The sequence below is a fragment of the Typopeltis vanoorti genome, chromosome 2 (assembly GCF_054136105.1).
Source record: "Typopeltis vanoorti isolate ZY-2024b chromosome 2, IOZ_Tvanoo_1.0, whole genome shotgun sequence".
NCBI classification, from domain to species: Eukaryota; Metazoa; Arthropoda; class Arachnida; order Uropygi; family Thelyphonidae; genus Typopeltis; species Typopeltis vanoorti.
This window is the reverse complement of record NC_143550.1, coordinates 183,426,877-183,450,088: the sequence shown is the minus strand read 5'-3', so window position 1 is coordinate 183,450,088 and position 23,212 is coordinate 183,426,877. Positions and strand designations below refer to the sequence as shown.

The window sequence follows — 23,212 nt, the reverse complement described above, 5'->3', positions numbered from 1 at the left end:
ACTTTCTGTACTTACAAATGACATTTTCAGAAAGCAGTAGGAACAAAAACAAGTAACAAGAACACAAATGAAGAAATATACAACAAATACTACAGAACACTAATATCTAGCATAAAAAAAAATGAAGCACGATTATATGAAATACTTTGTTTTCTTACACACACATCATAATACAAGAGTGTGTTGAAAAGTTGTGATGATCATAATGAAGGAATTGAGGTAGAATCATTTAACTTACACATTTTTTTACATATTCTCCACAAAGTGTTATGAACTTGTTACAAGTTCATAACAAGTCATTATCATTTGCAATTTTCTGAGAAAAAAGCCTTTCCCTTGTTGCACAAACCAATCCTCAGCTGTAGATATGACATCATCATCATCATCATCTGTGGTAAATTTTGTTCCTTTCAAGTGTTTCTTTAAATTTGGGGATAGAAAATAGTCAGATGGATCCAAGTCCGGTAAATAGGGTCGATGAGGCAGACATTGAAAGCCCAAGTTGTGTATTGTCTGTTGGATTTCATGAGTGTACATTGTCCTGCAAAAGCAACTTGCCTCTGCTCAATTTCCTACCAGTGTTTTTCCTTCAGTACCTCCTTCAGAGCTGTTGAATAAACTTTGTAATACCAAATTTATTACAACAATACAACAGATTCCCGAAATATCTGGGCGTCACTCTAGATAGAACACTATCTTTTAAACCACATCTCATTAACATAGCATCCAAGCTAAAAACAAGAAACAATATACTGCAAAAACTATGTGGAACAACTTGGGGTGCCTCAGCAACAACGCTTCGCTGCACTGCTCTTGGCCTTGTTTACTCTACAGCTGAATAGTGCTCACCCGTATGGCTGAACAGTGCCCATGTGTATTTGGTTGATGCTCAGCTTAACACCACTATGCACCTTATTTCTGGAACTATAAAATCAACCCCAACCTACTGGCTTCCAGTGCCAAGCAACATCTCGCCTCCACACATCCAACTTTCTTCTACATGAATACAGCAAAATCATGGAAATCCAAAATCTTCCAATCCATGAAGACATCCCACCCCTAGAAATAAACAGGCTAAAGTCAAGGCACCCTCCAATCTTAACAGCAATAAATCTTGCAGAGACAAGCTTCAACATGAAGGAGAAGTGGAAAGAGTCCTGGTGTAACACTTCAACAGGAATCTTCCATGAATTAGTGGACCCAACACAGATACCTTCAGGTTTTGACCTACCTCAGAAAACTTGGTCTGCCCTTAACCAAATCTGCACCAACCATGGCAGATGTGCAGACCACCTTTACAAATGGGGCATGATTGCCTCACCCAGGTGCGACTGTGGATCACCCCGCCAGACAATTAATCACATTACAGCAGAATGTGTCCTATGTGCATACAGTGGAAACCTGTCAGACTTCATCCATGCTACACCAAGTACAGTTGACTGGATAATCAACCTAGACATTCAGTTGTAGCCTATTCTTGATTCTTGAGCGTCTCTTTTATGACTGTATTATGTCTTATTATTGTACATATGTCTATTACTATGTCCATATATATTAAGGATTAATGTAATGTAACTTTTCGTGTGTGAGCCATATGCTAAATAAATAAATAAATACAACAATTATTCAACTTAGGCCTGTGTAGCTCAGTGGAAGTGGCACTTGCTAAGCTGCACAAAGATGAACTTATAGTTCGAGTCTAGTTGGTGACTAGACTCGAACGAGCAAGCGTTTTTTTCTTCCAGAAACTCGGGTTTTTCATCCCATAAACTCAAGAAAATCGACTGTAGGACACTAATTATTTCAGACAGTAACATATCCTATTAGGGTTAGGTACCAAGAGATGGCAGCACTTTTATCGGTCTCTTCTCAGTGGCTGCCTATAATTAGTGATAGACATGGGCCACTATCTCTGATTGGCTACAGGTGGAGATTGAACTGCCCACTCAATCCCCAAAAGCTAGATAAAGTTAAAAAAACTTCACCTACTCCCTATAAGGGAATAAAAAGGTGTTAGCTTATTATTCAGCTTAATTGGGGAATCCTGCAGACTTTTACTAGATATATTTTGACAGTATAACATCATCTGCATAAAGTAAAGAGCCAAGTTGAATATCTCTAATTTTGATATTAGGCTTGATGCCACTTTCCTTAATAATGTGATCCATGCAGATGATGGATAACAGTGGAAATAATGTGCACCATGTCTCACATCTGATTTAGCACCAGACAGTTTTTCTGTACCTTCTTTACTTCTAGCTTCCAACTCATATGTAGAATGCATATTGTATAGCATTTTAAACAGCTTTTCTCTTGGTACCTTGTTATGTCTTTTACAGATCTGTTATGCACCATCTAGTCATTTCTGATGCCAGTTTTGTGAATAGGCTCTTCATTTCTTTGAAATACAGAATAGACAACATAATTAATAAAATCCAGTGATAGGAAGTTAACTGAATAAATGTATATAGAATAAGGGAGAAATGAATCAAAACTCTAAACGAGACATTGTTCAAAACATACAAGATACTGTTCAAACTAATTCTAACTTATGGATCTGAGCAGCATTTAGAAAATAAAAGTATTAATTAGAGACCACAGATATGAGAGTTGAGTTCCTGAGAAAAATCAGGAAAGTGAACACATGGCATCAATGACAGAATAATATTAAAAATAAGGATGTCAGAAAGGAATTTTACAATGTTAGAATTCAGGAATGTGTTAGCAGAACTAATCTCAGATGGTCACTTAAAAAGAATGGAAGAATTAAAGTTAGCAAAAGCAAACCAAGTGTTTTTTTTTGCCAGGAGGTAAAAGCCACATGCACCAAGAAATGCTTTAGAAGAACAGAATATGAGGGTGGTCTGAAAAGTTTTCAGCCTCGACCACAGATTGTAACACTATTGGCAAGATTTTTTTTTCCAAGTTGGTACATCTGTCATAAGTATCCAGGTGAAATTGCAAGTCATTCTATCACGTAGCTTGTTATATACGGCTGTCTGAAGCAAAAGTGCTGTCTGTGTCCCTTTGAAATGGATAAAATTGAGTATCATGCAGTTATAAAATTCTTTGTAAAAGAAGGTTTAATGGCAAAAGAAATTCATTCGAAGTTCATAAACGTTTATGGGCAATCTTCTCCTTCATTTTTGACAATTATGAAATGGACTGCTGAGTTTAAACATGGCCGTATCAGCTTTGAAGATGATCCATGTGAAGGACGTCCAAAAAGTGTAGCAACAACAGAAATCAGTGATCAAGTGCACAATATGGTATTGGATGACCAGCGAGTCAAAGTGCGTGAAATTGCTGAGACTATAGGCATTTCAAAAGAACATGTCGGATATATCATGAAGAATTGCAATTGGAAAAAGCATTCGCAAGATAGGTGCCACACTCGCTGACAGCAGATCAAAACGGAAGTCGCATGAAAATCTCTGAACAGTGCTTGAAGCGTTTTAACAAGAATAAAACTGATTTTGTGCATCGATTTATTAGTATGAATGAGACTTTGATTCACCATCACACACCAGAATCCAAACAGCAGTCAAAACAGTGGATAGAAGCCAGTTGTTCTGCACCAAAGCAGACAAAGTCAGTTCAATCAGTAGGAAAGGTCATAGCATTGGTGTTTTGGGATGTTAAAGGCATTTTGTTTATTAATTATCTTGAAAAGGGTAAAATCATAACTTGGGAATATTATTCCAACCTTTTAACCAGTAGTGCTTAAAGGTCAAAGCTGTATAACTGAGAGGAGACCTCCACATAGCATTTAAAGGAATGAGGAGAACTGACCATGGCTTCTGATCTAATGTCCAATCCTCACCTTCTCATGGTGCACCCTGTTGGGTATCTACCTGGATACTAAACGAATCAGGATGGGCTGGCAATTTGGGATTTAGCCGCCAAATTGTAATTCTTATTGGCTTAAACCAAATTACAAAATGATGGTACAACATGATAAAATTTCATGACAGCTGGGGCATCACCCGGTTAAACAAGGTCCCGGCTGTTTTCACCAGGGAACCAGGGTGAACAGCGAAAAGTCAGCTACTGGAACAAATCTGAAAAAACACCCCAACTCAATATCACCAGAGTTAAAGATCTGTTCTACCAACATAAGAAGCCTGAATGGCAAAGAAATGGAGCTAGCTGAGAAATTAAATAAGTACCAGATCGACATAATAGGGGTGACAAACAAAAAAGACAAAAACTGGTGAGATCTCTCTCAGCAATAAATATATTTTATTGCTGAGAGAGATCTCACTCTGAGCAATAAATTGATTGTCATTGCCTGAAAATGTTATATTCAGGCAATGACAATCAAGGAAAAGGAGTGGCCATTGTATTCAACACTAAGTATGAGGTTAATCTTCTTGAATGGCAGGCAGTCTCAAGTAGAGTGATGTCGGCAAATATCAAAATGGGAAACTGGACAATGAGACTTATTTGTGCTTCCACTTCTACCTTAGTAGAACCACAGAAGGTTCTACTAAGGTAAAAGTGGAGGAATTTTTTGAGGATTTAGAGAAAGCATCTGACACAATGAAAAATGAAAAGTTGGTCCTTGTTGAGGATCTAAATAGCAGAGAAGGAAATGATTGTGAGACATACAAAAATATTTTGGGAAAATTTGGAGAAAAGAGCAAAGCTAATAATAATGGCAAATATCTGTTGAATTTCTGCTCAGGACATGGACTGGTTATTACTAACACCATGTTCCAACATAAAAATGTGCATATGGAGAGAAGAAGCAAGGAATAAGAAAAGTCTCATTGACTATGTTATTGTTGATAGTGATGTTTTCCCACTGGTGCAGAACACTAGAGTGTACAGAGGATTTGAAATTGGAAGTGATCGCTATTTAGTCTTGACCGGGATAAACTTGAATTTCATATTGAAAAGAATAAAATGTAAGAAAGTTTTAAAGTGAACAAAAGTTGAGCAGCTCTCAGATGTGAACTGTAGACTAAAATAGACAAATATTATTGAAGAAAAAATGAAAGAGTTTGAGAACAGGAACCAAACTTTAGAGATTCAGTGGCAAGCCTTTAAGAAAACCTTGATTGATTCAGTCAGAGAGGCATGTGGTGAGGTTATCTGCAATGATAGAAAAATCAGAACTCCATGGTGGACACAGAAAGTAAAACAGGCAATGAAGAAAAAGAAGAAAGCATATCAAAAGTTCCTGGCAAATAAGTCAGCTTGTGCTCTTAGAGAATACAGACACAAATGTAAGAAAGCTAAACACTGTGTAAAACTAGATAAACAAAACTCATTGGAACACTTTGGCAAGAACATAGAAAATAAATATCAAGAAGGTGCATGATATTCTGGAGGTTGTTGAAGAAGCTTAGAAATGGAAGAAAGAGTACTGTAAAAGGAGTTAGAGATGATAAAGGTGACATGAAAACGGGAGAAAAAGATATCCTTGAAGTATGGAGTAATGACTTCAAGAAATTGCTAAATGAAACAAGCAGTGATAGCACAGTAGTAAAAAACACTCAACAGGCATAGAGTCCAGAATACATATCCATACTTGAAGTAGAAAAAGCCACCAAAGGCTTAAAATGTGGAGCAGCAGGAATAGATGATATTCGATCAGAAATGCTGAAATATGGTGCTATAAAAGTATTACAGTGGCTGCACTGCATAGTTCAGAATGCCTGGACAGAGGGACGAATTCCCAATAATTGGAGTAGAGCTCTCAATAGTACCCATATATAAAAAGGGAAATAAAACTGAATGTGAGAATTACAGAGGTATTTCCTTACTGAGTGTTCCTGGTAAGATGTATGCAAGTATACTTGAGAAACGGTTGAGAAGAATTGTAGAAGAAAAGCTTGGTGAAAAACAACCTGGATTCAGGCCAAATAAAGGCTGTCAGGATCAGATCTTCACTTTACGACAAATAGTAGAGAAATCATGGGAATATAACAAAGATCTATATTTGAGTTTTGTAGATCTGGAAAAGGCACATAAGGTGCCAAGGGAGAAGCTATTCAATACGCTACAGTTATATGGTGTCAATGGGGCATTATATCAAGCAATACTTAGTCTTTATTTGAGTTGTAAGTCACCAGTAAGAATTGAAGGAAGTACAGGAAGATGGTTTAATGTTAAATGTGGTGTGAGACAAGGATGTACATTATCCTCTCTGTCATTCATTATCTATATGGATCACATTATGAAGGAAAGTGGTATTAAACATGATATCAAAATTGGAGATGTTAATGTCGCTGTTTGCTTTATGCAGACGATATTATACTTATCAATAAATCCGCTACGAGTCTGCAAGATTCCTTGACTAAATTGAATAACTGATGTAATAGATATGGTATGAAGGTCAGCAATAAAACAAAAACAATGAAATTAGGCAGAATTGTTGAAAATGTCAACTGCATTGTGAACGGAGAACCTGTAGAATAGGTAAAACATTTCACCTACTTAGGCACGATTTTTAGTGAAGATGGCAAATTAAATATGTAAATAGACAACAGAATCAATAAAGCTGGTATAGTAGGAAGGCAATTGAATAAATTCATATGGAATAAGAGAGAAATTAGTCGGAACACTAAATTAGCTGCATACAAGATAGTGTTCAAACCAGTTTTAACTTTTGAATAAATTTAGTTTAAACCTTTATCGAAGTGTGAGCAAACAAAGTTTGTGCCTGAAAGTATCTTCAGGACTGGGGTAAGGTGGTACAACACCAGGCAACTCTTTGCAAAGGTGGAGCAAGCTAACATCACTCCTATCACAGTATCTCCCATAATGCAAAACGAGATGTGTCAAATCCACAAGATGTGTTTTGAATTATAGGATATGTGGATATCCTTGTGGATATGTATAATGTTATGCATTAAGGGAAGGGCCACTATCCAGACTAGTTTTGACCTTTACTGAGGTCTCTTCAGTGGGATAGATAGGAGTGATGTTGGCTTGCTCTACCTTTGCAACGAGTTTCCTGGTGTTGTACCACCTTACCCCAGTCCTGAAGATAATTTCAGGCACAAAGTTTTTTTTGCTCACACTTGGATAAAGGATTAAACTAAATTTATTATAGTCTAACCAAGTGGGAAAAAAAAAAAAAAACCTTCAACAGTTTTAACTTATGGATCTGAGAGCTGGGTCAGAAGTAAAACACTTGACCAAATACTAGAGATTGCAGATATGAATCCTGAGAAAGATTAGAAGATTGAACAGATGGCATCAATGGCAATATCATATTAAAAATGAAGATATTACGAAAGAACTTGACATTATCAGCATCCAAGAATGTGTTAGCAGAGCTAATCTCAGGTGGTATGGTCATTTAAACAGAATGGGCGAGGAAAGATTGGCAAAACAAGTGTTCTCTATCAGGTTGGCAGGAAAACGACCCAGAGGAAGACCAAGATATAGGTGGGTTGATACGGTACAAAGTGCCTTAGACGACAGAAATATAAGATCTGATAATATTGGAGTCTTGACAAGTAACAGACTGATCTGGAGGAAAATTGTAGATAGGAAGTTAGTAATGATGTAAATTTTTCATGTAGTACTATCATATCCTGTACACCCCTCGAGGGTACATGGTAGGAATTTGATGATGATCTTTAACCAGACTAGATGAAAAAATTCGTGAGAAAAGCCAGTTTGCAGAAGAAATGATAGATAACAGATTAATTTGGAGGCAAATTGTTCATGAGAAGTTAATAATGACATAAACTTATTGCACAGTATAATCGTAATATCCTGTACATATCAAGAATTTGATGATGATAAATTCCTCTTAATTCTCTCATTGAATTTTTTTTTTTATTTTACAGATATATGATAACAGCTCTACTCCAAGTGTTCAGAATTCAACTTTATGACAAGCATTCTGAATTATGCAGTGCAGCCACTGTAAAACTGTTATATCACATTCATCAGTGAGTACATTTTTGCACATGTTACATTGTAAGAAATTACTGATATCAAAACTGAACAAAATGCTAACTAGTTATGTGCACTAACTAATATATAACGTATATGTTATCAACATTTATCACATATATGTCATCAACATATCAACGTCAGCCTGGTTGGCCGAGTGGTTAGCGTATATGCTATCCAGTCAATAGGAGATGGATTCAAATCCTGCCATGGGCATGGATGTTTCTGATTGTCTGTGGAAATACCAGTGGTGGTCGGCGGTAGATGGCGTCCGTGTAGTTGCAGTCAGTTGGTGATTGAATGGTGGAGACAGAGTTATAGAGCAGGTGCCCTCCCTTGATGAGTCCTTGGACTCCCTGGAGGCATTAAATAATAATAATATAAACACATAACTCAGCTAAACTTAATAGAATGATAACAAAGATCTTACCTTAGTCTTTCTTGTTCTTTTCTTCTTAAGTCAAAGTCCTTTTGGATAGCAGATAATATTTTTTCACATTCATCCTTACTGGGATAGGATTGATTAACTCTACACCCCATACTCTCTAAGAGAATTTTTGAAAGAGAGCAGCATATGGGCTCCTTTTGTTTTGTATGCTATAAATAAAAAGATCAATGCTTACATATATCATAAATATTTTACATACTGCTTTTATGACTAATGAGAGAGAGAAAGAGAGAGAGTACATAGATATATGGAGCATGTTAAAAATAAATCTGGATTGATGTGGTGTACAAATAAAGAGAGGTTTACAGGATAGTTTGACTATTTGCACCTCTTGCAAAAATGTCCTTCTTTATCCTTCATGTCTGAAAAATGCTGGAAACTTACTGAAATCCATCTGAGGATGTCCAAAATGTGTTACTAAATTTCATTTAATAGCCTGAATGTGATCAAATCTATGGCATAATTTTTTTTTTTAATATCAAGAACAAAAAGTTTGCATACAACTGAAGAATATTGGAGAGAATCTATATTTGTTGTATTCCATATCTAAGTTGAGACATGCACAAAGAAAAATTTAACAATTTAAATTTAATAAATTTAAGAGAGAAATTACTTGGAACACTAAATTAGCTGTATACAAGACAGTGTTCAAACCAATTTTAACTTATGGATCTGGGAGCTGGGTCAGAAGTAAAACACTTGACCAAAGACTAGAGACCGCAGATATGAGAGTACTGAGAAAGATTATAGGTGTGAACAGATGGCATCAATGGCAATATCATATTAAAAACGAGGATATTAGGAAAGAACTTGATATTGCCAGCATCCAGAAATGCATTAGCAGAGCTAATTTCAGGTGGTATGGTCACTTAAACAGAATGGGAGGGGGAAGATTAGCAAAACAAGTGTTCTCTGCCAGGTTTGCAGGAAAACAACCCATAAGAAGACCAAGATCTAGGTGGATTGATGCGGTACAAAGTGCCTTAGATGATAGAAATATAAGATCTGATAATGTTGGAGTCTTGACAAGTAACAGACTGATTTGGAAGAAAATTGTAGATAGAAAGTTAGTAATTATGTATATTTTTCATGTAGTACTATCATATCCTGTACACCCCTTGAGGGTACATGGCAGGAAATTGATGATGATGATGATTTTCCACTTATAACCCAATTTCTGTAACTCACAATTCTTCAACATATGCTCATATATGAGCATCCCATGGACCTGCCACGATCTTGATCACTCGCTTCAGGATTTTCTTGGAAGTAATTTTGAAAGGGGTTGGACTTTTTTCTCCCTAACATCCCTATATAAATTGAACAACAACAACGGTCCAAGGACTGATCCGTGGGGTACACCGTTGATCACCTTAAATCTGGCAAGTTCACAACCCTCTGTATCTACTTTTGATATCTGCCTATCAACCATCCACATGTCAAAGTAAAGAGCTTATATTATTATTAAGAGAGACCTCCTGGATGTCAGGAACTCATCGAGGATGGCCATACTATTCACATCAACTGTCATATCTGTTCTTGAATTCATTCGTGCTACTTGCACACAAATCCAACGCCAATCCATTCCAATCATGCACCACTCTAAAAATGAAAAATTCTTGATAGCATTCATTCTCAACCTCCATGAATGCCCTCGCATTGTTTCCCCACCTTCCATAATATGAAAAATTCCATCTACTGAAATTCTATAACCCTTTCAGAAGTTTGCAAGTCTCAATCATATCGCCCTTCTTTCTCCTGTTTGCCAGTGCTGCGGCCTACAAATTCTCAATCTGTCTTCATAATCAGTATTCCACAATCTTGATATCATTTTTGACACTCCTTTGCACTCTCTCCATTGTATCAGAAGCCACAGAAACCAGGAGACCAGACCTGCGTGCATTAGTCCAAGTGAAGCGTTATCAAGGCCTTGTAAAGAGGCAAAATGACTATCTTTACATATCAAGGTTCTTGTCAGCATTGCCATTATTCTCTGAGTTAACATTTACAATTTTTACTATATGACCCTTGAACTTCAACTTCTTGTATACTAAAATTCCTAGATCCCTAGCCCCATCAGTTTCTTCAAGCATAATCCCACCAATATAACACAACACTGAATATCTAATCCACCAACTTGCATGACTTAACATTTATTAACATTGAAATTCAGCCATTTTCACATGCCCACAATTCCAGCCTATTCAAACTATTCTGCAAGTACTGAATATCAGTAGCACTCCTAATCACCCTATCTATCTCTGCATCAATAGTTGTATAAATAGCTGTATGTCATGTCATTAATGTACAGATTGAATAACAATGGACAAAGAACTGATCTTTGAGGAACACCACTGGTTTCTTGCAGATTGACACTCTCCAATATATGATTTTTTGATATCTGTCAGTCAGCCATCCTGTAATCCATGCCAATAATTCATAATTCAATCCCATATTCTCCAATTTATGCAACAGTATTCCATGCTGTATTCTGTCAAACGTCTTAGCAAAATCCAAACTTATCATGGTTTATCCATTCCCCCCTTGTCTATTTCAATGGTAACATTATTATACAATGTATGCTAAAACATGACCTTCCCTTAGTAAACTCATGCTGTTCATTGCAAAGTAGAGATTCTCTGTCAACCCATTTCTGAATGCGAGCCCTAACCAACTTATCCAAAATCTTCACCACCACTCCTGAGATACTGATTGGTCGATAGTTGGATACATCTGTCTTTGCACCACCCTTGTGCAATGGTATTACCATGCATTCTTTCCACTCCTGCAGAATCTTCCCTGTTCTGAGACTTAAATTATATAGCCTGGTCAAGGGAATAGCCAGTTCAGCTGAACACGCTTTTAGCATTAGTGCTACACACCATTAAGTTCCTATTGCAGAATTCTTGTTCAGTTTGTGCAACAGCTCTAGTACTTCCTCTCCTCATCCACATGAGTTTCCTCATACAGTGAAAGGGTAGCAGTGAGTTCAATGTTGTATATACCAAGTTGATAACTTTCAGCAAAATGAAATTAAGCGAAATTTTAGCTCATTAGTTAAACAATCACTTCTGCATCAGTGACCTGCATATCATCTGCATTCAGTACAGTTGTTCCTTCAAATTCATTCTTTCTTTTACTTGTAGCACAATGATAGAATTCTTTTGGGTTGTCTTTAACTTGCAGAGCCAGTTTCTTTTCATACTCAGACTAAGCTTTCCATACAACAGTTGTAACTCTTCTAGCATGCTGCTTATAGTTATTGTAACTGACACATGTAATCATCCTTATGCATGCAATATTCCTTTCACATAATCTTTTTCTTATGAATCTCTTGCTTAAATAGATCAGACATCCATTTCAGTCCTATTCTATTTATTCTTCAAACTGTAGGGACACATTCTGATATCACATCATTTAAGTATTTTTTTAAACACTTCTCATGCACTGTCAATAGCCTTCCCATCCAATAACTGATACCATGGCACAGAACCCAGCATACCTCTCAGGTGGTAATAATTTCCTGCTTTGTAGTTCAGCAGGAAATTATTACCACCTGAGGTAATAATTAGCCACTTCTGAAGCTAGTACTGTATGATCACTGTCAAAACAAGAGGTAGAATAGTTATGTCTTTAAATGAAACTCCCTTTGACACTATAATCGGATTTAACACTCTTTCACCTCGAGTTCCTTCTGACACATGCTGCTCGAGGAAGTTGTCTTGCAACAGCTCAATAAATTCAGTTTCATTTTTTTCATGCAATTTCGTAGCTACCCAATCAATGTTTGGATAATTAAATCCCCCATTATGATTACTTGTTTCACACCCATCATATTTATTTGTTGATGCATTTCTTTGTCACCAGCAACCGATCCACCAGGTCTGTAACAACACCCAACTGCGTATTTAATCTTGTCAGACTCCACCTCACACTAGATGGCTTCAAACTCATGTACCATGAAAAATTGTTATTAGTATTGCAGTCATAGGTCTCAAATTGGATTCAAGACATTTGATATCATTAGCAGCACACCCCTCCTCTCCTACCCTGTCTATCCTACCTAAAAATACTGAACCCTTTTACACTTGTTATCAGTTAGTACATCTGTTTCTGATAGCCAAGTCTCAATAATGCCTACGACATTAGGTCCCAATATATTAACCAAGACAACAAACTCTACTTCTTGTTTCTGATACTCCTAATATTTGTGCACAGACATAATAAATTACCTGCATGCTCTTTTGCATATGCTTGTCTGTGGTCTGCATAAAACAGTTCGACAGATCTCTGTTCTCATCTAGTTCCTGTCTGCTCAGTTAGCCTAGTGGCTTTGTGTTTCGCAACCATATGCCTGGGGAAAGGAGTGTCCTAGGTTTGATTCCCGTCAACGACGTGAGGGGCTCAAGGATCTTCCTCAGCCATAGCCAAGTTAGCCAGTCTTGAGCATGGACAGCAGGGTTTTTTCCACCAGTTTATCTGGTGTTTTTCATCTTGCAAGCAGGCAAACCAGTCTGAGGACACACACGGATTACAGTCAAGATTACTGACCCAGCCATAGGTCTGATTCATCAGCCTATGCCGGTTCCCGGATAAAATTTGGGGGGGGGGGGACTAGATGGTAAATGAACTCCCGTAACAAGGGGGAACGCTGTATCATCACACGGAATTTATTTATCTAGTTCCTTTCTTATACAGACATAGTTATACATGCTTGATAGATCTGAACTGGACAAACACAGAATCATTCTCTCTTCATAACCATTCCTATCATTAACACAGTTACCTAACATTGTCACTCATTGTCATTTAAACATAAATTCTCACAAATTTATGCGAGATATGAATATCTCACATAAATTAATAATTACATATTAATTTATTTTTATATTTATTTTCACACATATTAATAATTTCTCAATACTCCTGATGCCAAACACATTCAAGTGTAGGCCGTCCCTCTTATCCTAATATTCCAAACTTATATTCTTTTTTGTTGTTGTCATTTCTGGCTCCCACTCACAAAAGGTTGTTTGTGAACCTATAATACATTCAATTCCATGAGCAGGTTAAAAATTTTATTTTGTCTATTTTTATTAATTTTTTTTTCTTTTCTTTCTCTTTTTTTTTTTCAAGCCACCTCAGATAAACCACTCTCCAATAAACAGTTCTCACAAAGAGGCAATGAAATTCATATCCCGCCTAAAGACAATCAAACTCCCATGGCAATGCTGGTATTCAAACCCACAGCCTGTTGGTCAGAGAGCAGATAGGCTAACCACTCGGCCAACCAGGCTGGCAAAGTTATGCAAGGGCCATTCATGGTATGCTATCAAATGACTTAACAAAATTCAACAGTATGATAGTGATCCATTCACTTTATCCAACTCAGTTGTAACACTTATAAAATATATACAAAAACACTAAAACATGCCTTCCCTTTAGGAAACCCATGCTGTTCCTTACAGAGTATAGCTTGTCTGTCAAACCATTTCTGTATGTGAATTCTTACCAACTCTTCTAAAATCTTCATTAGCACTCAGATCAGATAGATCAGTAATTAGATATTAGTTTTTGCATCAGTCTTGCCTTGGAAAGCAGAACTATCTTACTTTATTTCCATTCTTGTGATATCTGCCCTGAGCTAAGACTCGAGTTACACGATGTGAGGGGGCTCAAGGATCTTCCTCAGCCATAGCCAAGTTAGCCAATCAAAGGCCTAGCCCATTGGACTGATAATTCCTTTAGTAGATACACTTTATCTGTCCCTATTACTGAATTAGTACCCAGCTTATGTAAATTGATGAGGCTAAGGACTTGGGGATAGTGGTGGACAAAGAATTAAAGTTCAGAGGGCATATTGCAAAAGTTGGTAAAATAGCTCAAAGGATTATCTGGATGTTGAAAAACACAATAACAAGTAAAGAGAGGGATGCACTATCTCTCTCTCTCTCTTTATAAGGCTATGATTCGGCCACATCTTGACTATTGCACACAGATTAGGTCACCTAGATTTCTTTGGGGACCAGGAGGTGGTAGAGGGGATTCAAAGAAGACCATGATGGTGACAGGTCTGTGAAATGCTCTCTACAAAGATGGGTTGAAGGTTTGTAGGTTATAAAGTTTAGTTGATAAGTGGAAAAGAGGGGGACATGATAGAAACTTTTAGGATATTAAAGGAGTTTTATAAAATTGATGCAACTGAAATTTTTCATATACGACAAATATTCAGAACTAGGAGCCATCCATGGAAATTGTGTATAAACGTGGTTAGTAGGGGTGTGCAGACCAGATTTTTTTGTGTGGAGAGTGGTGAGTGAATGGAATGAATCACTAGAATTGGTTGCCAGTTCCCTGGCGGTGAATGGATTTGAGGAGGGGTATGATAAGATTTGTGTGAATGATGGTTGATTTGGGTTTCCCACGACGAGCCTCCAGATTCCACGGAGATGCTGTAAATAATAATAATAATTTTACTTCTTATTAAGCTTTCTCCTAAGAAAAGCCATTACTGTTTCCTTTACTTTTGATATTTTCATATTATATTGTTTTGAAGTTGCATGTGATTTTTCTCATTTCTTTAGATCATCTTTTGATGTAGTTAATACAATTTGATCACATGGAAATAATAGTGTATCTATCATGTGTTGCATGGTTAGTAGTGCTCCTGAAGGATAAGTAATTTGTTTTCATATTTTAGTTGATAATATTAGGTTAACTTATTGTAGTTTTTGTTTTCAATGGGTGTGTGATTGACTGATATTTAGTTGGTAAGTAAACCTTGTATTTTTTTTTTTGTTTGTTTGTTTGTTTAAATATGGTGCCAATGCGTGGTAGAACAATGGCGGCAAGACCACACTGTCAGGCGATTTGAAGTTGTGAATTTATGCAGTGCAGTATGCGTGTGAAATGTATTCATCACACATACTACACTGTATGCATGATTAAATTAAAAGAGATGTGGAAAGAAAGTGAAACGAGAGAGAGCGTGTATTAAATGTTTCAAAAGTGAATGTCTATTAGATGACAAGAATGGAGCAAATGTTAGAACAAGAATGGAAAGTATTGGCAGTAGGATGGTAAATATCAGAATTCATGTCAAACGTGCAGCTGTGGAAATAAAAGAGAATGAAATGGACATAATGAAGAAACAGCATGCTTGAATATTATATTTCCCAAGACAAAGAGTGACTAAAATTGCAGAAGCAACAAGAGATTACCAGAGCTGAGGAGAGGAACTAGCAGGTAGCCCGAAGTAATAATAAAAAACAAATGAACAAACGAGGAAAACAAGTTCAGGAGAAAATGATCTGCAGAAACTCAATAATCAGAAGAGTATTAATGAAAGTGTAACAAAATGATGTTTCCCTGGTGAAAAATTCACCAGGGAAATGTTAGTCATGCTATTCAGATGCAAAAAAGGTAAGGTGAAAAAACTGACTGAGATGATTGGTACAAATGATTTGAGAGGTGAGAAGTATTCCATGAGGGAGAATAAAAAGGAGTTGTTAAAAGAAGCAAAACTGAAGAGCAAGAAAGTGAAGATTTTAAGTCTCCTGCCAAGCAATGTTAGAGGTGAAATGAGGAGGAAGGTGTTGGTAGCAAATAAATCAATACATGAGTTGTGCAGAAGGAATGATGTAACATCTGTGGTCTGTGACTGACAGAAAGGATTTGCATAATGCTGATGGACTGCAACTAGATAGTTTTAGTGTTAGGTGTCTAGAGAGCTTTGTTTACACAGTATGCTGAAGTGCAAATTTAGAAAAACTTAAGCAATCAAGGTGGAAGCAGGAGAGTTTGAGTGAAGACACCAATTAGGCAAGCGAGTGTAAGAATGACCAAGTGTGAAATCTAGTCTCTCAAGCAAAAATATTGAATACGATAGTAAATTCAGGAAGTAACAGTGGGTGGGGACCTAACCACGTCACCGTCAATATGGATAAAATACATCGGTCATCTACACTTCACATCCATCATATATTTCAATGTAATATCAATGGTATTACAATTTTAATATGCACTTCGCATCCATGGTAACCTGGACGTATATATACGTCTTGGCCAGTTGGATGGTTAAAGGGATGCTACAGTTTCTGTATACCAGCCTCCCTCTTGTTCTCAGAAGTATCAAGAACAAGAGGGAGGAGTTCTGGCATTGGTTAAGTGCAACCACAGCAAAAGTTATAGCCATTAGTGAGCCTTGGCTAACAGCAGATGTAATTACAGGGATAGAATGTTAAAGGTTTAGTATTTTCAGGAAGGTCAGAGATGATAGGTGGAGGAGGAGTACTGATGATGATGATTGCAGATAAAATGCACTCAAAAATAATAGGAGACAGGTGAGAGAGGGTGGCTTTTCACTTGAAGCACTGTGGTATGAGATCCAAGCCAATAAGACAAAATATACAGCTGGTAGTTGCTACAGGCTAGGTGGTTATACATGTGATCTGGAAGACATGTGTCGGTAAATTAGTACAATGAATACAGGCCAAGTGATTATTACAGACTGGAAAGAAGAAAGATCACATGGCAAGAACAAAATAGAATCTATATGCCTGGTAAAGAGATAATTACTTGAGGCAGCATATGATGGAGGAGACTAGGGATGGGAGAGTACTGGACTTGGTCATAGGATCAGAAGAGCTATCCATAAGGTGACAACATTACCTCCAACTGGTGAAAGTGACAATGCGGTTTTGACTTGGGTGATTGTAAAACATGAGGAATATTCTGTCAAGAAGGGGTATTTAAGAAACTACAAAGCAGGTGATTATGACAAGCTTAGGAGGAAGCTTAGATTTGTGTCATGGCATAAAACACTGCAAAGGAACAATGTTAGAAGTGCATGGGAGATAGTTAAGGATCATCTAGAAGAAGCAATATTAAATTGTGTACCTAAGTTAAGGACGGTTAATCAGGTAGGAGTTAGATGGATGAGTAATATAATTAAGCATGAACTACAGAAAAAAAAATGCTCTGGAGGGAGATAAGTGACACCAGCAAACTTATCAACAGTACAAGACTCAGGCAAGAAAGGTGACCAGCATGGCAAGGAAGGCAAAATCAGATTCTTCTCATAATCTCTGCGTAGTCTTGGAATTTAGCCATTTTTGGTAAATCCTTGTTTTTGTTTTTATTATCTTTTCTCTTTCTTTGTTTCAGTTAAATTGACCTTTTTTTAAATTTTTTTTTATTCCATTTACTCTTTATTCCTAAGTTTTCTGTTGGTGCTTTTGTCAGGATCAGGACCCCTCTCTCCATCCTATCTTCTCTATCTTCCCTGAAAATACTAAACCCTTCACATTCAATCCCTGTAACTACATCATCTGCTGTTAACCAAGTCTCACTAATGACTATAACTTTTAGCAAGGTAGCACTAACCAATGCCAGAAACTCCTCCCTCTTGTTCTTGATTCTTCTGACATTAGTATATAGAAACTGCAGGATTCCTTTAGTTCCCCACTCATGTTAATCAAGATTATATCCAGTTTATGGTATGAGGAGAGATTGCAAGTATGTGGATTACAGACTCTGGCTAACAGGAGAAAGAGAACTGATATGAAAGAGATCTATGAACTTCTGAATGTGTGTTATAGGATATCGTCTGATGAAAATTTTCATTACAATTAACATAGGGATAGAACACAAGGACATCTTTCAAAGTTAAGTTTGTTTGCAGTCAAGAAAGGGGTAATCTTGTAATGAAGAAATTTTGTAACTCAGTTGATGGTTAATTTTCCACTATTTATTATAGCCATTTTGATTTAAATCTAGTTTAACTGCTATTAACCAAGTCTCACTAATGATTATAACTTTTGGCAAGGTAGCACTAACCAATGCCAGAAACTCCTCCGTCTTGTTCTTGATTCTTCTGACATCAGTATATAGAAACTGCAGGATTCCTTTAGTTCCCCACTCACGTTAATCAAGATTATATCCAGTTTATGGTATGAGGAGGGATTGCAAGTATGTGGATTACAGACTCTGGCTAACAGGAGAAAGAGAACTGATATGAAAGAGATCTATAAACTTAAGGGGTGCTTAAGGGTCAAAGCTGTATAACTGAGAGGAGACCTCCACATGGCCTTTAAAGGAATGCGGAGAACCGACCAGGGCTTCTGACCTAATGTCCAATCCTCGCCTTCTCGTGGTGTGCCCTGTTGGGTATCTACTTGGATACTGAACGGACGAGGATGGGCTGGCAATTTGGGATTTAGCCGACCAAATTGTATTCTTATTGGTTAAACCAAAATATAGAATGATGGTACAACATGACAAAATTTCATGCCGGCTGGGGCGTCGCCCGGTTAAACAAGGCCCCCGTTGTTTTCGCCAGGGAACCAGGGCGAACAGCGAAAAGTCAGCTACTGGAACAAATCTGAAAATAAACCCCAACTCAACATCACCAGAGTTAAAGATCGGTACTATCAATGTAAGAAGCCTGAATGGCAAAGAAATGGAGCTAGCTGAGGAATTACATAAGTACCAGATCGACATAATAGGGGTGACTGAAACAAAAAAGACCAAAACTGGTGAGATCTTTCTGAGCAATAAATACAAAATGCTGTACACCCCCTGAGGGTACATGGCAGGAATTTGATGATGATGATGATGATATCCAGTTTATGGTATGAGGAGGGATTGCAAGTATGTGGATTACAGACTCTGGCTAACAGGAGAAAGAGAACTGATATGAAAGAGATCTATAAACTTCTGAATGTGTGTTATAGGATATCGTCTGATGAAAATTTTCATTATAATTAACATAGGGATAGAACATAGGGACATCTTTGAAAGTTAAGTTTGTTTGCAGTCAAGAAAGGGGTAAGGGCTAGGTTTTTCTCTCCCAGAGCAGTGAGTGAGTGGAATAGTTAGCCTTAAGAGTTGATGAATCCTCAACTTCCTGGAGGTTTCAGGCAATAATGTCATTTGATTCATGAATGGTTTCAGTTTTTAAATCAGTGCATTTCTGATGTTGTTGCCTAGTATGGGGATCTTGTAATGAAGAAATTTTGTAACTCAGTTGATGGTTAATTTTCCACTATTTATTATAGCCATTTTGGTTTAAATCTAGTTTTTTCCAATATCATATAATGATCAGAGTTCAATTCAAAGTCTCGATATCTCTTATCTATGATTAACTTGGCTAATTTTAAATTTGTGATAATGTAATCAATAACTGACTTGCATCCTCTGGCTGACCATGTATATTTATGTATTTCTTTATGTTCAAATACTGAGTTCATTATTCTCATATTATTATAAACGACAAAATCTCCCAGTTGTGTCCATTTTGATTACATGTATATTCACCAAATCTCCCTATTTCTTACATAGAAATAGGGAGATTTGGTCTTTCCATAACTATAAATTCACATGTGTGCCACAGTATTTCCTGTTTCCTATTCTGGGCATTTAAATCCCTTTATTCTGGCATTTAAATTTAAACTGATATAAATAAATTATCTAATACCATCCTTAAGGATCATTCATATGTCTAATATATAGAACAAAAATCCTGCAATTTGTATTTCCTAACAACAAAGTAATCTTCTTAATGGAATGTGGGATATTAAGACAAACTGAGGAATGCAATTTGCAGTCTTGAATTGAAAAGAGACATGATAAAAATATCCCTCTGGAAATCCTCTTATCAGATTAATGTGGAGGATTTAGTAATAGTAAACTAAAGTTTTTATTCAAACACGGTAGTTGTCTCCATAATTTCCAAAAATGCATTCGGATCACCGTGCAAGCCTAAAAGAAAGTAATCTTCTTAATTACTTTAATGCCCACAACTGGTTCCCTTTTTCTAATTCCACTGATTAAGCTGAAAGAGAAGTAGATGTATTTGCTGTAAACAATAACCTAAAGCACTCATCTTCCAACCAGAATTCCTCAATTTTCTCCACTCACCCAACACTCAGGATCTTTACTTAACCAGTTCTAGGTATACTGTTGGAGTGACCACTCCTCTTAGTAATTTAGATCATAATCTCATCCAAGTTTCATCTCTAGTGTGACATCCTCCTCTCAGCATTCACAACCTGTGTAGTATGGAACTACAACAATGGGAAGATCTCTGACTTTTTACTCCTCCTTTCCAAGGTCAGATTACTATCTTCATTCTTCAGATCCAGATACTCGTGATTTCTTTACAGAAATTATCCATGTCGAAATGACACCTTTCATTCCTCACTTTGTTCAAAATTCCCACCCTATATCCATGAAAGGCCAGGCCAAGAAGAGAAAATAGTTTATTGAGATGGCATGAAACAAGAACTGCAGCTTCATGCACAACCTAAACTGAAGCCAGCAATATCATACAAAAAATCATCATTAACAGGACTAAGCATGACTTTGAAAACACCAAATGCAAAAAGTCACAGCATGTGCCAATGGCAGTAATGCCTTCTGGTCTCTTACAAAAGCTGCTAGTTGCAACTTTTGTTCATCTGTGTTTCCACCTCCTCACCCAAATAATAGTATTGCGACATCACCCAAAGATAATTCTGATCCCTTGGCATTCAATTCTTCTCATTCATCTCCTTTACTGACCAAGGTAAATCACTTTCTCCTTTACCTGGCACATTGCATTACATGCCTTCTGTGACCTTTTGCCAGAAAGACATCAGAAGAATCATGAACAACGTAAATAACAAAGGCTTCTGGACTTCATGGAATCCCAACTATGCTCCTGAACTATAATATGTTCTTTATCACTATATTATACTCATCTATCATCAACCCTATAAAATGGAAGCAAGTCCATATACAACCAATTCCATAAAAAAAGTAATCTGTCATTAAACTATTGACCTACTGCTCTCACATTAGTATGATCTAAAGTAATCAAAGTCAACAGTCAACTTCTTCAACACCTGGGGAAATGTCAACTAATCAGTGGCCACCAATACGAATTCTGCTAATCAAGATCCATAGCAGATATCCTTTACTGACCACCTACAATTCCCAAATTCACCCAACCTTGGAATACTGCTCTCAGATTTGGGGTTATACCCTAAAACCTCTCTAAAAATGCTTGATTCTGTTGAGAAGAAAAAGGGTTGGTTGATTTATGATCCTCTCACAGCCTCTGCTGTTCAGCCAACTTCATCTCAGACAGTTTCCACATTCTTTTTAGATATTTCCATGGACACTGTTAAGAGGCAGAACCCATCATTCCTCTTCCCCCACCCCATTTTTGCTAAACCTACAGCAACACAACTATCAACTGAATTGCTGACTCGATGAGACTACTACTCCCAGTCATCTATATATCATTTATCTCAGTTCTCTGGTAAATGAAACAGCCTTGCCTGTGAGATATTCTCTAAGAACAACAATCACCAGCTCTTCAAGAAGAATATACAGATTACTTTGCTTCTGACCCAAGCCTACACATTACATTTAGTTGCTATAGGCCTTAAGGTCAATCAGGTGCGAGTGATTAAAAAAAGGTTACGAGAAGAATAAATTAAGTGAGCAATATCAGATTTCTGACATGCTTAATCCTAAAAACAACAATTTAAGAAAACTGCTACATTACATAAATATACCATGCTTTCTACAAACATTTGAGAAATACAGCATATAAATTAACTTAATAATGAAAGCTTTAACAGGAAAATATTCTACACTGATGCTAAATAAAACAATACAACTGCATAAGAAACTGTCAGAAACTAGGGCTTGAATAAATTCATACACACAACAACATTAAAATTGAAATTGCAATACAACTCGTACTGCTAACTGCTTCAGTAATCAATTCATTTACTTATTTGATAGGTTAGATAACACACTAAGGTATTAATGGCACATCTTATGAAACTGTACTAATTCATACAAAGACAATGTCAATTGATATTTTCATTTCTGAAAATAAAATAATTAAAATAAAAATGCATTGAAATTACACATTACTAAGGGATACTTACTAAGGTTATATCAATTTCATTTTTTTCAGTAAGCCACATTTTTTTTTTTTTTATTCATGTAAACTACCTAGAGAAGACCTGTTATTATAAGAAACCGAGTGCATTTCCAATCTCTCATAATGTTGAAAAAAAATCTCCAATCTGAATTTTTATATTACTGTCACAATAAAAACATATGTGTTTATATATAAAAACACATACGTTTTCAAATTAAAAAAAAAAACTTCTTAGCATGCAAGAGAAAAAAAACTAAACACGTCTTGCTGTCTACCTCTTGCCGTTCAATACGCTAGAGGTTTTATACTTGGGATTCACGTCATTCGATTCTAGGTGAAAAAAACTTCCTGATATATATGTTGACTCAGTTCAGATGGATATTAATTAATACAAAAACATTTAATATACAATATTTTCATAAGGGTGTCTATAATAATCATGTGGGGGTACAACGTTTTGTATTACGCGAACTATTATTAAAAACTATATTTGCACCTGAACTTAGGTTCTCAGTAAGCGCTAATGTCAGAAGATTTAAAGTGACATCAATGTCATTAGCTTGGCAGCATTGTAAAACCTATTATTTATCTTTGTTCTTTCCCATGTTGTTATTTGGATTCCTTCCAATTATAACGTTATACTATACAGTAAACTTTGATTCTTATCAAACGTTCTTCTGGAACAACTTCGCTTACCTTTCTAAACAATAACAAAATTTCAAGCGACTGATTTTGGCACGCAGAAGATGATAAACTTTCTCTTCTTCAAATCCCATGCTGGCAAAACATAACAAAGCAATAATCTAAACTGAAAAATATTTGCTGCAACATATTAAAATAAGATCACAACATAACACTGACGCCTTGTTGGCACTATCTACACTACTACTCTAGGTAAGTAGGGTACG

The 23,212-nt window shown here is 36.5% G+C and overlaps 1 protein-coding gene across 1 annotated transcript in view; it reads right to left on the bottom strand.

Moving 5' to 3' along the window:
* The window catches only part of LOC150109717 (uncharacterized), a 490,804-nt gene extending 467,592 nt beyond the window's left edge, over positions 1–23,212 (bottom strand). The window contains exons 1-2 of the mRNA XM_090403072.1: positions 23,001–23,212; positions 8,348–8,514 (exon numbers count right to left, since the gene is read on the bottom strand). Coding sequence (XP_090259198.1) covers positions 8,348–8,457 — 110 coding nt within the window. The 5' untranslated portion in view covers positions 8,458–8,514; positions 23,001–23,212. The remainder of the gene's footprint in view (positions 1–8,347; positions 8,515–23,000) is intronic.